Source organism: Liolophura sinensis, chromosome 1 (genome assembly GCF_032854445.1).
Source record: "Liolophura sinensis isolate JHLJ2023 chromosome 1, CUHK_Ljap_v2, whole genome shotgun sequence".
NCBI lineage: Eukaryota > Metazoa > Mollusca > Polyplacophora > Chitonida > Chitonidae > Liolophura > Liolophura sinensis.
Window position 1 is genome coordinate 14,470,858 of NC_088295.1, and position 16,330 is coordinate 14,487,187.

The window sequence follows — 16,330 nt, forward strand, 5'->3', positions numbered from 1 at the left end:
AAAAGATGTTGGTCCCAGCAAGCAGCACATGGGCAGTAACCCCTTACTAAAAGTGTTCAAGTCAAGATAAATATAAAGATTTCACATAGTTTCCAAGCGTTATTACGTCTGGCTGGTAAAACGTGTAATTTATCACTTATATCTGAGAAATTCTTTTCATCATGACCAATACATGCATGGCACACTTCTGACATCTATGTCCTTTTTATTAAAACACATTGGTGTTTAAGAACACACAAACATGTATTTCTAAACACAATTTTATTTCTAATAGAACAATGAAGAAGAAACTTTCAACAGTAAAGCTTAAGATTGGTAAAGCATTGTAAACAGATTGGTTTTGCAAATGTAAGAAATAACCAGTCAACAAGTGATTTCCCATCCAAACCCAATAAATATGATAACTTGATATTAAAACAATTGGACTAGTGAATATTGCTACACTGTACCACAGATGTGACACTATTTTGCTAGTATTATGAACAAACATTCTTCCAATAAGCAAGAAACAGAAATACTATGATTTCCATTTGAAAAAAGAGACCAATTGACAAGCAATAAACTGTATCCAGAGTGAACCATTTATACAAGATGGCTTGCTAAAAGCTGCCTACCATTTACGCTTGACATATACATACTCGTACTGTGCTTCACTCTTCTCACTATATGCACTGTATATGTTCATAAAAATGCCACATGGAAATTATGAGGAAAGGGGAAATAAGACTTTCATGTATTTTGTTGTTAGTCAGCTGCACCAACAAATACTGAACTTTTCACACAACTAAGACACAAATTTACTCTACACATTTACTCTACGTTTCACTTTCAGTCACAAATGATGTGAAAAGTAAATTGCACCATGACAGCCATAAAAATAATAAAATAAAAATTTGCACAAAAGTTAAAATAAAAAATAATATAAAGCAAAAATCAAAAAAAAAACCCACTTATGTTTCACAATAAAAATGATAAAATCAAATCAACAAACTAATAATTCCGCGCACTCAAAAAGGAATTCAACACTACAGTACTAATATATGAAGTTTTACAGGTTGTTAAGCACGAACTATTGGTGGTGGTAATGGAAATTGAGATGTGCAAAATACTTGTAGTGACATTCCTTCAATATACATACATCAGATCCAGGAAATGATATCACAGAACCGTTCTACAAATGGAACAACTAAACTCGTGCAAAACAAGTCAGAACATACATAAATTTAAACTTTTTCTTAGGCTGGAGTTTTACCTCCAAAATATAAATAAATATAAATATAAAGACAAAATAGTGTTTTAAGAACATGTCTAGAAGTAGAATAACTGATGAGACATACATTTGATGAACCCAAACAATGAGATCAAAATATGAAGCCTCTAAGTAGAAGCTGAACTAAAAATGAACAAAGAACCTCATTGTGAGAAACATCTATCCCTACTCCCAATGCACAAAAAGGCAAAATGAAACAAAAATCATGTTTTGCAAGATGAAGCAAGGACATTAAATTCATCACAGGCAAAATAGATTGTCAATTCAAACTCTAACACCCACATGTAAATTCTAAGCAAATTGGTGTTTATGTACTTAAAGCAACTGTCAACATTAAAGCACAGGTACCTGATCACATGTATTTAAGTAGAAATATGTTTAGATGTGCCTGTAAATAATCACATTCACTTCACATTTAGTCAACACATGGAATGACATGCAGGACTTACAAATATCACATCAAACAGATGGAATGTTTGGATAGTTATTGGTATTTCCCATCATGATACAGTCTCTCAGCACTTGTCATTACAACTTGTTTACAGGAGCAGGATAAGACCAGGCTCTCATCATTTGTCATCACTGGGTTGCTTTTTAGAATATGAGAACATTGGCATTAGGGTTTTCTGCATTTCTTTTATAGCTTGGTTTAATTTACCCACATGTACAGTATTATTGAGATCACTATCATATACAAACCATTCAACTATTACCATTTGTTGGCCTTTTATGATTCAGTATAAGTGTTGTTCATTTCAAATACTTCATCGATATCAATTCATGAATCTTCATCTTTGGTGCCTTTAATTTTTGAACATCAGTATATAATTATTACACTATAATAATGTTGTCATCATTCCTCCTGTAAGAGAAGTCCTATTTTAACTTAACTTTGATCCAGGGCAGTTTAAACTTGGTTCACCAGGATAATTATAGTTTGGCATACCACTTCAGGCTATCATTTTTTACTGCTTTTAGGGTCTATTGCCACGGCATGACCCTTCTCCGGCTGGAACAAAACAGATATAAATGTGTTTACGCATACATACGCTAAACATCTGCATAATTGTACTTTACATAAATACAGCAAACTTAGGCTATGGTAAGATTCAAGTTATTCTGGGCATAAAGCTAATGGGGAACCATTTCTGCTTAAAGTAATTCAGGCCAAAGCTATGTAGTCTACTGTTCTGTTTCTGCCTATGGGATGACATTATATGAGCAAACTGATCAAGACATAGTCATGTAAAGTAAGAGAACAAGTCACTCCAGCTTGGGCCCATTGGGCAGGTACCCCATTGTACACAACCTGTATGTACAGTTATTACTAACTTTATCATTCATACCAACCAAATATTACTTAACTTTCTTGAAAGGAATGGTAAAAAGAGACCATTTTAGTCATTTATTTATATCAGTTATACCCAACTTACAGGAAGGATTTTGAAGGAACAGGTGAGATCCTCTGAGACAATCATCACTGCTGCTGCATTGTCAAACTCTCCACAATAGTTTGGTGCACTAAACAGTGTGACCAGCTGAAAAACATCACATTATTTGTTCTACACAATAATTTCATCAAAAAGGCATTCAGAAAAACTACCACAATAATTCCATTCGTTTAATACTTATTTATTTTACTGTTATTTAGTGCCATACTCAAGAGTTTTCCAATTACAAGACATGCAGGCCCTTAGATTTCAGCTTAGCTACTACTACTAACGATGTCCCCAAAATATAAGCGCCCAATATAACATACCCAAAATAGCCATAGGGGTATACACAGGCCAAAATTGTTAACATTCAGTAGCATACTCTTTTGACTGCACTGAAGTCTGTCCAAAAGGCACGAGTCCCCAAAACAATGGTCTCTGATTAACAGATTATCATGTGATCACTCATGCTACAAGTTTGGTGGTCACCGACAACAGGCAGTTCCCAAAGCAAATGAAGCAGAACTATCCACAACAACCATGTTATGAGTCATCCAGAGCTTGTCATGGGTCCAGGAGAATACAACCATTTTATTTTGTTGCTTATTGTGTTTATCAGAGTAAATATGCTATGTCTGTGGTACATAATACTTCACTCAGGCCACTCGTCAGATAATCACTTGTGTATTATTGGATCTATAAAAATACATGTAAGTGGTTACAATGCTGAAACCCCTCTCTGGTGCTTCATCAGCCTGCATTTTTATAATGTGGTTCTAATGTCCCCAAACTGAAGTGGCTCTAATCTGCCCAGAGTGACACCAAGGGTCCTTAAACAAGTCTGATGAATTTTATCCAATGCGATGTATAGATATGCACACTATAGGGGTAGAAGACTTGGTCTTCAACAAATGTCACACGGTCACAACAGCCACATAGACTTATTCAATCATTTATCATTAAGGCCCAGCAAACAGCGCGATTGAGGGAATTCACAAATTCCATATACAGGGTTAGAATTGATCCTATGGATTGACTATGTTAGCACTTCTAGCAAGTTTTAGGTCCCCTTAATGACTTAAAGTCACCTATTTGTGACGTACATGCTGTACATTTTAAATATCTTAAGTGTTATTAAACCTCAGTTGTCCTTTCTTACCTCAACAATATCATCTCAATACCATTGCGCCTGTAGCTATTTTACACGACAGTTTCTAACTTACCTTTCGCCTTTGAAAAAACTGATAGCCATCTTCCACAACCTGAAATTTTAAATATGAAAGTTTAGCACAGCTTCATTCAATATCTACATCCTGCTACTATCATTCAAGTACACGTAATCTGCCTTTTTTCTACTCTTTTGTTGAAAGACAAAATTAAAGACTGAGCAACATCTTGAAAATCATTTAATTTTTATTTTCTGTAATCATGTTTACAAGATCTGAATACTTTCTAGTGGTATTACCAGTGGCTGAATTGTTTTTCTGGCACAAATATTATGAAGAAATTCTTTAGCTTAACCTATACAAAGAAAAATCATCTGTATCAAGCAGAATCCAACCTATTTAACTCTTTATAAAATAATCAGCAATAAAATTTGCAGGCTACACACAATGTATGCTTACACACACATTGCCATTTCAAGTAAGGAGAGCTGGGTCGAGAAACCATCAGGTATAAGAATAAACATCTACATAGACACGACCACTGAAGGATACATGAAACGCTTTGGTTTTATTTCTTAATGTGCAGATTATTATGTGTAATAACACATAACAGTACCAACAAATTTTTCATCTTTCACTTTGGGGGGTAAAAATGGATTCAAAGTACAGTTTTCTTAAGGTCCCAGTGCTGAGTCCGGCAATCAAGTAGCTTGCAGGAGTGATGTCAATGATAATCCCTATATAAAACAGAACTCTGTGGGAGACAGGCAGAACAGGTCTGACCAAATAGGGGCAGGTGTGTGGGGGAACACACCGATTGGGGCGTGTGTAGGGGCGCGGAAGGTGTGCTAAGCTGGCCCAATGAAATTTCACTAGCACTCAAAAATTCTGGAACCTCAGTTTACACACCATAATAATGTAGTGAGATCCTAGTGGTGCCACCACATGTACCATAAAAAAGGTCTTTTCCTTCTAACCTTGCAAGTCAGTTAATACAGTTTCACATGAACTCATTCACACGACACCCCTGATGGCACCATGTGAATTAAATACTTTACTGTTAACACTCCAGTATGAAAATGTTCACTACATGTAAAATGTTCACAGTAACTGGCAGTGATATCTTCTTGTGTGCCCTAATTCTTCTAATATTTCAGACACCTGATATGCCCTTTTTAGCTAATATAATTAACAGAGATAAAAAGTTTTTTTTTCTCCCATGGTTAGACCATCTTATGACCAACATATCCATGTCTTTTTCAAAACACTGGGAGATAAATGTTATACTTTGCTTTCAGAAGGACCAATATCTGTCCCAATTATTAGAAGAAATAGGGTATCACTAATACAATTCTCTCATTTACCAAAGACAAGCCACACGGTCAAGTTCACATGAAATTTCCTTAAATAGTAATCAACGCCAGGCCAACTACACTGTTAGATGTTGTGTTTGATTATCTCATCTCATAATTTTCATGAGGACCAAAATATAGATATTCATTAACATTTTACTGCAACTCAACATATATAGCAAATATAGCAAACTGTACATATAGTTTAAGTAATTTATTTATTTATTTGATTGGTGTTTTACGCCGTACTCAAGAATATTTTTATTTATACGACAGCGGCCAGCATTATGGTGGGAGAAAACCCATGACCATCCGCAGGTTGGTGACAGACCTTCTCATTTACAGCCAGAGAGGAAGCCAGCATGAGCTGGACCTGAACTCACAGCGGCCGCATTGGTGAGAGGCTTCTGGGTTATTACGCTGCGCTAGCGTGCTAACCAACTGAGCCACAGAGGCCTCTGTTACAGTAAAAGAGATCACCTGGCAAAAACATATTTCAATAGAGAGCCGGATGCTCAAGCTTTCTAAAATGTATTATATTGTATTTTTTCAATGAGATTTCACTGAGTAAGACAAACTGACAATACTAAGCAAATGGATGTTGTGAATCGAGGCAGCCATTTTGAGAATTTTATCCAATCAAAGGCGTTGGTATCAGATTGCCCGACCTAAGCTGTGATGTAGCCTTTTCCTATTCAGTCCATGAAGTGAATGATGACAACATACAAATACTACATAAGACATCATTTTGAGGCAGTTTACTTCGATTTAGTTACGTGTAGCCCAAGGACCTTTTCTCACAGACTGTTACACAGTGGTACAGGTCTACTGACCACAACAGATCTAAAACCTGTTTATTAACAAGCTGTGTAATATTCAACGAATATACAAATTTGACGTCAGTACACTTTTGTTCAATTTAGTATTTAGTAAGCAGTTTTCAAATGACAAATCTCATAGTCATTGAAAAAAAAAGGGGATGCCAAATGTATATGGGTCCCACACCTTATTTCTGCCATAGTTTACAGCCTAACCTATTACATAGAAAATACAGAGCGCGAGTAAACGTTATGTCACACTGCTCTTGGTAATGGCGACATGCTAAAGCTGTGTCAAGATCAAGCCTTTTCATCTACCAGAAATTCAACACATATCAAACACCTCATAACGTTTTTTTCAGCGTCTTTTTCATGTTCTCCTCCCTTTGACCTGTTGTCAGAACCCCTCAACTCTTTTTCTTTGGCAGTTCGACCCCAGAAATAGACCACCACATAGTGAAATTCAACTTTATCCACCTTAATTCACACTTTGTAAATGGCGCTGGCCTCCCACAAGCAAGGAGGCAGTTGCAATGACATCGCCTTGTGTGCAGTTCTTACCTAGACTCGTACCTTTCTATGATGTACCTCATATGCCACTTTGAAGAAAAGGTACGAATGTGCGTGTTTTCATCCAACACCATTGAATGGAGAACAGAATTTTTTTCGTTTAGATCGCCAAACCATAGGACACATTGGAAGTATTCCATTATAGTTTTATGAGACTTTTATCACCATAATTTTGTCTACCATAATTTTTACAAGCCAAAGCGCACTACACCTTGTAAACATCCAAATTTTCAATTATTCACTGTCAGTATAACCCATCATATCTACTCATTGCAGAAGACCCACCTGGTGTGCCCTGACAATCAGACTCAACTCAAACTTCTTCAGAAACTGTTTGACAATGTCACCTCCAAAAGTGTATGACACACCTCTGTCATTTTCACCCCAACCTGTTATATCCTGAACAAACAAAACACACCAAAAAAAAAATGAGCAGACAAAATGTTATTTACAACAGATCTGAATTTGCGTTCAGTGATATCACTACTCAGTCAAATGAGTAATTGCTCACAACAAAGAGTTGTGTTTCACAGAGTTATTTGAGGGATTAGCTCTTCCCTTGCCCTCCTGGTTCACACCAGGCACCCACTGGGTGTGAAAACCATACAGTGGACAAATCAGGAAATAATCCAACTTACTGTGGCTCCATCACATTCACTGAATGCTTTCCTAGAAATAAATTGTCTTATTTTCTTTGCCATCATACTACATTTGTCAGAGATTCATTTTGTATCACCATTTCGTTTGTCAAAGTGGGGCATATGGCTGACTAAAGCTTATAAACCCATGTACTGTTAAATGGATGGCAATCCAAAATGGCAAAGAATTCTTTATACTCAAGTAACTGGCACAGGGCTTTAGAATTCAATGGCTTGGAAATGTTAGGGCAAAATGTGCCCGTTACACATGTAAATATGGTGTCACTGATAGCTGAGGTAAAGGTCAGATTATGCATAAACATCAGACAGGAATACCAGTATTCTTACCTCATCAGGATCTGACCACAGTAAGTCACACACCATGCCATGGTCAGGAACATCCAACGGCCTCTCTATTTCCTTTAACTGTCATAAAAATTAAGTTTTATAGAAGACAATTAGTAACTACACATATTAGAATTAATCAAAACAATAATTTGAATGGAAGGTAGAAGCCTACTTAAGAGGCAAATTACTTCTTTGATATAAAAAAAAAATAGATGAAAGACAAAATATATGTTCCATTATAGTATTACAAATATAGCATGAAATAGGAAAAAATTCAAATTTATAAATGAATGGATTCTTGAAGAAAATGACAATTTCAAGATGCAAAGCTTTCAAACTTCAAAAAGTAAAATTTCATTTCAATCTATCTGATTATTGCACATTTGACTTTTTGGAAGAGCACTTTTGACTTCTTTGCTTGTTCACAGCTGTTTAATGCGACATTAAAGATTGAGTACTTTTGACGGTATTAGAAATCATTTTATCGTTTTATGGAAAGTTCAAAGTTTGAAGCAGACAATTTAACTGGAAGCAAGATATTGAAATGTTCAGCGGCTGTGACTAACATTCTTTTGCTACTAGTGCACGCAAGTGCTTCATTTTACATGTATGCGCATTCTTCAAGGCTAATGTTTTGAACTCACCTCTATTCATCAGTTTAATACAGGAGAGTGGCTGGACAGCAATTGGAAGCGCATGTCCTTACTCATTAATAATAACTGTTATTTTAATTTTAAAAATACAGCTGTACCAGGGCCAAATACAGCTTTTTAATGTGAACGTCCTATAAGTTTAACAATTAACTGTAGGTACATAGCAAATATTAAGAGGTAAATCATGTATCCATTGTGTAAACCCTCCTCTAAAATTTCAATCTCATGATTCTCATGCATTCTGGTCTGCTTGGGCTGAATTTCGAAACCCACTGTGGGCATAAAATGAATGAAACACTATACACATGTATTTGTTGATCAGACAAATCTTGTACTATTTTGGCAACTACCAACTGTAACATACTGAACTTGCAGTCATCACTGCGGTTTAAACTGAAGTGACAGTGCAGTGAAAGGGGGCAAATCTGGATGAAAACTTTATAACTACAAGTGCATCAGGTGTACAATACATCTGGAATATTCTTAAGTACGGCATAAAACACCAAACAAGTATATCTGGGTCTACTTTAAAACTCTTCATTCTACAGCCAAATACTAACCAACTATTCTCTTTCTATGAGGAAAGTTTTGTACCTATGAAGAAATCTACACCATATTACGACACATCAATATTACCATTTCGAGTTCTGTTAGCTCTGGTGACAACCCCCCGTGCATACAAAATATTGTGCCCTCCACCAGTGCAGCTGAAAAATAACAGTGACTAAGTTAAACTACATAAAAATCTACACAAAGTATTAAGCTGGGTACAAAGAGTGATATGTAACAGTTCTTCAAAGTTCTTGCAAAATATCTGAATTTAGCAAACTGTTAAAATTGTTACACTTCACAATGTACTGCATTCTCATCAGCAATACTAACATAGCACTCAATAAGAAATAATATGGCTCATTTTGTATTTTCTTACTTACAAAAATATGTCACTTTGTGGCATGATGTGATCACTGTGCAGCAACCTTGGGTTTCCAGTTCAGTAAAATCAAACAGTACAATATTTTACAGATTTGTAACATTCTGATTTTAAAGCCAAGATTTTAAAATGACATCCCAAGTTGATTAAACATCTGATTCAAACAAGAGAAACTAAGAAGACTAAAACCTGGTATTTTTGCCCAAATTCATCTAGTATTTCAGATTATCAAAGCCTATTCATATTCTTCAAGCTTCAGATGTAGTGAAAACTGTAAGGATAGAAAATCTCAAAATTAAGACTCCTACTTCTTCAAAGTATGAAAATCAAGGCCATTAAGTTTCATGAGGATGTAGTGGAAACTGAGACACTTGTGGATGCAAACCTAAAAATCAGATGGCGACACTTTGTAACAACAAGCTAAAAAACATTCACAGAGTTCATGCTCTGATTACTGGATTTTCACGCACTGGGGAGTTAATTACTGGTATCACACTGAAAACTATTACCATTCTGTTGTTGCTATGAAAGTTTTTTTTAACCAACATGTATATGTACATGTGCTTTGTGAATTGATCTTACTTGTGAGCGATGACAGCAGAAATTGTGGGAATTTGCTCTGATACAAGTCATCCAATCTGCTCTTTCATGTGCTACACCCATGGCTTTTTATTTATTATTTTTTTAGTTTTTAGGCTTAGAAGACCATAAAATTGACCCCTTAACTAAAGGGAGGTAACTTATAGTACAGCAAATTCCCACTTCCTATTAACGAACTGTCACATGTGCACGTTGGTGCAATCAAAGCTTTTGTTGGCTTAATAATAACTTTTTTTCTACCTGTCACATGTGGTCAGTAATCCTTTTTTCTACCGCACTAATGAAAGATTTCTCCACCTTTACAAAATATTTCAGAAATATTTCAGAAATTCCCATGAACAGTGTACTTCACCACAATAGTTAAGTTTTGTTTTTACTCAGTGAAACATATCATTTTTACCCCTGTTCAGGGCTGGATTCAGCAACCTTATAACGAGAAAAATTGCACACTGCCGGCCAATATTGGTATGACCTTCTACAAAAAAATAGCAGGCCTACCTTCTATTTTGTGTAAAATGTCCCATGTGTTCGTGTTACAAAGAACTATTTTAAACAGCTGCAGTACCTTTTTATGAGTGAAAAGTAATCATGACAAATTTCCGAAAACAATTGAGAACACCATCATAAGATGATCTCCGATGTTGTTGACTAGTACCTTGTTGCATTACTGTATTACCGTATTCACTGATTGACATGCCACAAGATACCAGTCACGTAATTGTACAACAACAATAACAGAGATCGTTATGAAGCTTCTGTCAGTTTGAGAGGGTACATTTATGCACAAAGGATTCCAAAGATATTGTCTCAAAAATAAAAAGTTCTCTGTGCTCAAAATATGTAACATAGGTGTGTGGAGTATCAGAATTTCCAGGCTGCCTGGGCACTGGGCATTGCTAAAGTGATGGACTCAGACAGTGAGGACACATTTGAATGAATGGTGATCCAGCCTCATAAAAAAAAAAAAAAAAAGCAGTTATTTAAATTTTTTTCTTCAGCGCTCGATTTGTTCATAAATAAAAACAAGAAAAGCACATAATTGTGATCTCTTTCTTTCTTTGCTCATAATGCCACAACATTTAAAAGCAATCCATACCCTACATATCCTCATCCAATCAACCTATAAAATAAAACTTCATGTGTGATTTATGGCTCTGTATGATGTTGTGATGATGACCAAAAACCTTGTGGTATTCCCAAGCTTCTTCAAATTACGAATTAAGGAAAATACATGTAAGCATACCAATGCGATACCAGGTCATTTTACATTTGCCCTGCGGCTTTATTGAATAACGCAAAAACCCTGACACTAATTATTTGTGACTAAACGTCAGTGTTACCCATTAAGTGTGAAAGACCAAAAGACTTCAATGGATTGCTCATTTAAAGTCATGTATATTCCTAATTCTTATCACATGTCACACATGCATTGGTGGAATGAAAGCTGTTGTCAGTTTACAGTTGGCACTCCAAGAATCATGACACTACAATGTTAATGATATTTGCTAGTGCCTCAAAATTTTTTAAAAAACCTGAACATGAAGGCAGCAAACCTGTACAGCCAGCACAAGAAATTAGGATACTGTCTATAATCATCAAAGTTGTTCTGGGATTACATAATTCTATGAAAACTTATAGATACACGAATACATTACACATGAAATTATTACTACGTATTATAAAAGGTCAAATAACTTCTGTTACACTTTAAAGCAGCTGATTAAAAGACAGGAAGTAAAGTAATGCACTCTGCTTACCAATTGGTAAACAATTAAAACAGTCTGTGAATGTTTTCCAGAGTTTGATATTGTACCTCCTCTTGCATTCATCATAGAACCCATAGATCCTGAAACAGCCAGAATACAAAGTAGACTTTTGTAACTGCATTAGATCTGGGATTAAAACAGAAATCTATTATAATCCCAGGTTAGATAACACAAACAGCAACAGGGTAATTATCCACCCTTCTACAATTTTGGCACAGAATATCACATCAAAATGGGTATGGTCATTGCAACGATGATATACTGTTTTTCACCTAAAGGTCGGTAGGTAAAAATAAACGCCTTAAATTGGTACCTTTTCTGACAAGACACTAATCAAACATCTCAAAAAATAACTTTACCTAAATTGGCCGCATAAGTTGAACAAATCAACAAAAAATCAAGCAAAATGTGTCATTTGAAGAATGCTAATCTTAGGTGAAATATAGTATACCATATCAGAATTGGCACAATTGAATGTTATTTTCACAATGGCTGCTCGATATGAGCAACACACACCTACATTCATATCATTACAACATCGGGTAATGAAACTATGAGGCCTTACCTATTGATTGAGGCACACTCATGGTTTCCTCTTAGTAAGAAGAAGTTATTTGGGTATTTTATTTTATATGCCAGCACCAAGCATATGGTTTCTAATGATCGTTTCCCCCTGAAAAAATGAAAGAAGAAAATAGACATGTTACTTCAACTATGAAAGCGTGTCTACTTACACACGAGGGGTACAAGTTGTGATAATTATTCATTTAGTTATTTGACTGGTTTATTTGATAACCTCCTTTAATGTGTACATGAAAGAGCTGAATACAGCACTGGAGTCCGTTTCTCAAACAACAATTTACCAAGGTCTTAGACCTACATCCGTTATAAAACATTAAATTTGCAATGTAACCATTTGTCACACACAAGGCCGTAACTTTTGCCCACTATCATCATTATCAGGTGGCGTAACTTCAGGTCAGAGCAATGAAAAAGGAGCAAGTATGGTGGCAACTGCTGGAGAAGATATGCTTTGAGAGACCGACTTAGAAAATAAAGTTTTAGTCACCATCCCTATGATGTCATGAAGCAATAAAGAAGGTCACTCTGTTGTCATTTCTGACATCCTATCATGCAGCTCATTCCTAGCTATACAAATGAACAGCCCTACAAATTTAACATCATCTTAGAGAACTAAAATACTGCTGATCTCTGTGATTGTATCACTGAATCATTAGTACACACACAAGTACACTATTATTATAAAGTGTACCACATGTAAGTACACACTAGTACCTATCAACATAATCCCCCAGGAAAAGATAATTCGACTCTGGTGGAAATCCACATTTGTCAAAATGTCTGATCAGGTCACTAAACTGCCCATGGATATCACCGCATATGTTCACTGGGGCTTCAAGTTCCACAAGCATAGGTTGTTCCAGGAATATGGACCGAGATATTTGACATAACTGGCGGATTTGAGTCTCGGGGAGCTGCACCTGAAATCAGAAGGTAAAATTGCTATTAAAATAATATCCCTCACACAAAGAGGAAACCTCAATTAAAAGCATCACCTGAGTACTATCTATAAAGAGGCTTATGGGAGATAAAAACCTAAAAGAAATTACTCATAACAGTGTTTCATATCTAATACACAAAAGCTTTATACTGACAAGAACTCATGCAAATGTTCCATCCTTTCTATTTATATATGAACTATCTACTGGAGTAGTTTAGATAGCTAAAGCAGTCAAACACAAAACTGAACAACCTATGTACAAACAGACTGTGAAGTCATTCTTATATGGAAAGGGATATTTATTTACTTGAGTGGAGTTTTATACTGGATATTATGTACTCAAGAATATTTCACTTACAGTGAAAGACAGTACAAGGCTAATGTCTATGACCACTGAAAGACTACCATTCAAAAGTATCTTAAACAAGCATTAAACATATTTTTAGATTTTGTTCAACCCAGTAAAAAGTTTAGTAGAAACTTTGTTTTGACACAGATTCAGCATGTCTCCATTATCGAGAGCAAGGTGACATAAATTTTACTCTAGCTCTCTAACATCGAAGGTACTTCCTGTATAATAATTTAAGCAGTAGCCTAAGGCAGATAAAAGTTGTCTACTAGTTTTCTCGAATATGGGACAAGCTGTACATAAGGATATTTCTTCCACTGCTTGAGCTGTTGATCAACTGCTTGAGCTGTTGATGCCGAGACGGTATATGCTGCGGTACTGTACTTACCAACTGACATAATTTCTGATATCATCACTGAATATTACACGCCTTGTAAATCAACCGTTTTTATGTCTGTGCTGGTCCTTAAATGATACAGACCTGTCCCACAATCAACACTGTGTGAAATGGCCCTTCAGCTACATCTCAAAATGATGTCTTTTGCAGCAGTTCTATGTTATCATGTCATTTCATGGAGTGAATGGGCAAAGGCTACATGACAGCTTAAGCCGTGCAATCTCACAGCAACGTGTTTGATTGGATAAAATTCTTAAGATGGCTGCCTCAATTTACACCAGCCATTTGAGCAGTATTGCAATTTTGTTCTACATGTTATTTGGTGAAATCTCAGAAAATAATTAAGTATGATACTTTTTAGAAAGCTTGAATAACCTGCTTTCGACTGAAATGTGTTTTAGCCATGGGCTGTCTTGTCCATTAACAACAGTCAGGCTCAACTTCAATTCCAAACATTCAAGTCAAAAGTGTTTATGGATGCAAACAAAGGAAAACGATATGGTCGTAAAGCAAATTTTTATGTGATATACTGCACATATTTGTGTCATAACTGCAAGAAGTGCAATGTCTCAAATGTAAATTTGATATTAGACCAATCACACTAGATTCCTAGTTCCCAGTCACAACCCGCATGCCATTTCACTCTTGCATGGGGCCTCATTACTTCTTTAACAGAAATTGTTACAGGACACCAAGACAGGGAACCGCGTCAACTACCGAGCCTCGCATTTTCAGCGAAATAAGAGCTACTCCAGCATGACCGCGCACCACTAATCACACATCAGTGAACCAAATACTCTATACTTAAACTCGATTTCAATTAACGCATTTGGTAAAGTTTGGCTGTACTCACCCTCCAGCTTTGTTCATTCACAGTAAATTTGCAACAACAACATGTTATGGGTTATGCTACTATCATTTCCAATGGCCATTCAGGATTATGTTACTTTGCCTTCAATACCATTTTTGTGAGCTCCTGCTGCAGAGATAGTAGACGGCAGGCATGAGGATTTTTCAGAATATTCCGAAAAGGAACAAGAGTGCCATTTAATATAGCATTATACATGGACATCACTTAGAAAACTACTTGGTGAAGGCAAGTGATCTCCACCAGGCATCATGCAACCGTTAACCTAAACAGTAATATTCTATATTAGAAGGACTATCGTTGACTTTTTAATATTACCTTCTCACATAAAAGTGAAGGCTGTAAGAGTAGTGGATTCCGTATTTGAGGATGGCATTGCACAAGCAGTGCGTGTACCTGATCTCCATACGAAATTTTGTTCAAGTTGTCTGAGAGCAGTAGTTATGGTGCATTTCAAAACTTTAAAAAATCTATTCTCTACCACAAATAAATATATGGTGCAAACATATACATGTGCATACATAAACCTATATACTGCTGGTACCTGTTTCCCAGGATTGTCCCGAACTGCCAAGAGTTGTTCCAATATGGAGTCAACGTCAAGTTCAACTCCACCTTTTGACATGTTGTACACGTATCAAAATATTATAATCCGCTTGAAGATCTTGACAAATCTGTTTACGTCTAAACGATGAACTGTGATGTTGACACTCCGTGTTAAGCCACCGGCTTTCCTGTGATGAGGTATCTAACAGCTAAACATGTAATGGGATGATGCGGAACATATGAAAGTCGCCGTCACACTGTCCAAATGCCTTGCATACTAAAGAAAATCTGCATCATGGCCATGCACCTTTTGTTCTGAACCAATCTGACAACAAATTCCGAGCAAATACTGCTGAAGCCAATCGCTGATTTTCCTTCCAGTTCAGTCCTTATCCTTCAATACTGCAACATTAAGCACATTTAAGCAAAATAAAATGCAGTCATTTCAAGCCCTTGGTCTGATTTAAAGCGAAATACACCGAGAATATCCCAATTTGGTTGTAACTATCAATATTCTTTCACAAAAGTACAAATTATACCCACAAAACGGATATTTTTCTGATCACTTAACCCGTCGCCCTCCGCTCATTACGTTCCGCGCCATGATGTCACAACGAGGACGACACAGTCACGTGACCGTTGCTAGGGCGCTTGGAAGAGAGGCACCTGCTTCGCAACAGTTTATTCCCAGCCTCCCCAGTAGCCCACCTGCCTGTACGTTTAGTGTGTTAGGTGTGCAAACTGGTATCATATAATTACTAGTTAATTATTGGTCGTCTGTTGTTAGTGAAATTATGCGGTACGATATTCTACTGGTTTTTAAAATGCATTTAAATAACAAGAAGCTAGGCTTACTGGTATTTTGAAAGAGGAGAAGCAGTACGGTCGGTGCGACCCACTTTTCGTCAAAAAAAAAAAACCTGAAAAAAAAATAAACTTTGTATAAGCCTAAATTTAGTTGTACGTTTAGAAAGGCCCAATAGTATATGTAACATGACTGATTCTGAGTAGGCCACCGGTTTTAATAATAAAAAAACTAGAACAGCTTGCAGCTATACAACTTCCAAGCGGTCTGTACACACACCTTTTAGTGTCCACTTTCT

At 36.2% G+C, this 16,330-nt stretch overlaps 1 protein-coding gene across 2 annotated transcripts; it reads right to left on the reverse strand.

Annotated features, from left to right (window-relative positions):
- Positions 1-202: 202 nt before the first annotated feature.
- Positions 203-15,840, reverse strand: LOC135468559 (serine/threonine-protein phosphatase alpha-2 isoform-like). Of its 2 annotated transcripts, XM_064746889.1 has the most exons (11): positions 15,771-15,840; positions 15,226-15,629; positions 12,842-13,047; positions 12,111-12,218; positions 11,537-11,625; positions 8,885-8,955; positions 7,596-7,673; positions 6,895-7,008; positions 3,927-3,965; positions 2,704-2,808; positions 203-2,279 (listed from the first exon to the last, which is right to left on the reverse strand). In XM_064746889.1, exons 2-11 carry the CDS (start codon positions 15,304-15,306, stop codon positions 2,229-2,231), a joined length of 942 nt encoding a protein of 313 aa, XP_064602959.1. In that variant the 5' UTR covers positions 15,307-15,629; positions 15,771-15,840; the 3' UTR covers positions 203-2,228. The 2 variants fall into 2 exon arrangements, with proteins under 2 accessions (XP_064602959.1, XP_064602968.1); XM_064746898.1 differs by lacking the exon at positions 15,771-15,840 and having other exon boundaries at positions 15,226-15,762.
- Between the last annotated feature and the right edge of the window lie 490 nt (positions 15,841-16,330).

What these genes read in the sequence shown, in the direction of transcription:
- LOC135468559 (XM_064746889.1), bottom strand. Translation starts at nt 15,306, where the DNA reads ATGTCAAAAGGTGGAGTTGAACTTGACGTTGACTCCATATTGGAACAA. An exon ending in CTGGGGGATTATGTTGATAG is followed by an intron (nt 12,219 to 12,841) that starts GTACTAGTGTGT and finishes TCATTTTTTCAG; the next exon opens with GGGGAAACGATCATTAGAAA. An exon ending in GAGTGTGCCTCAATCAATAG is followed by an intron (nt 11,626 to 12,110) that starts GTAAGGCCTCAT and finishes TGGCTGTTTCAG; the next exon opens with GATCTATGGGTTCTATGATG.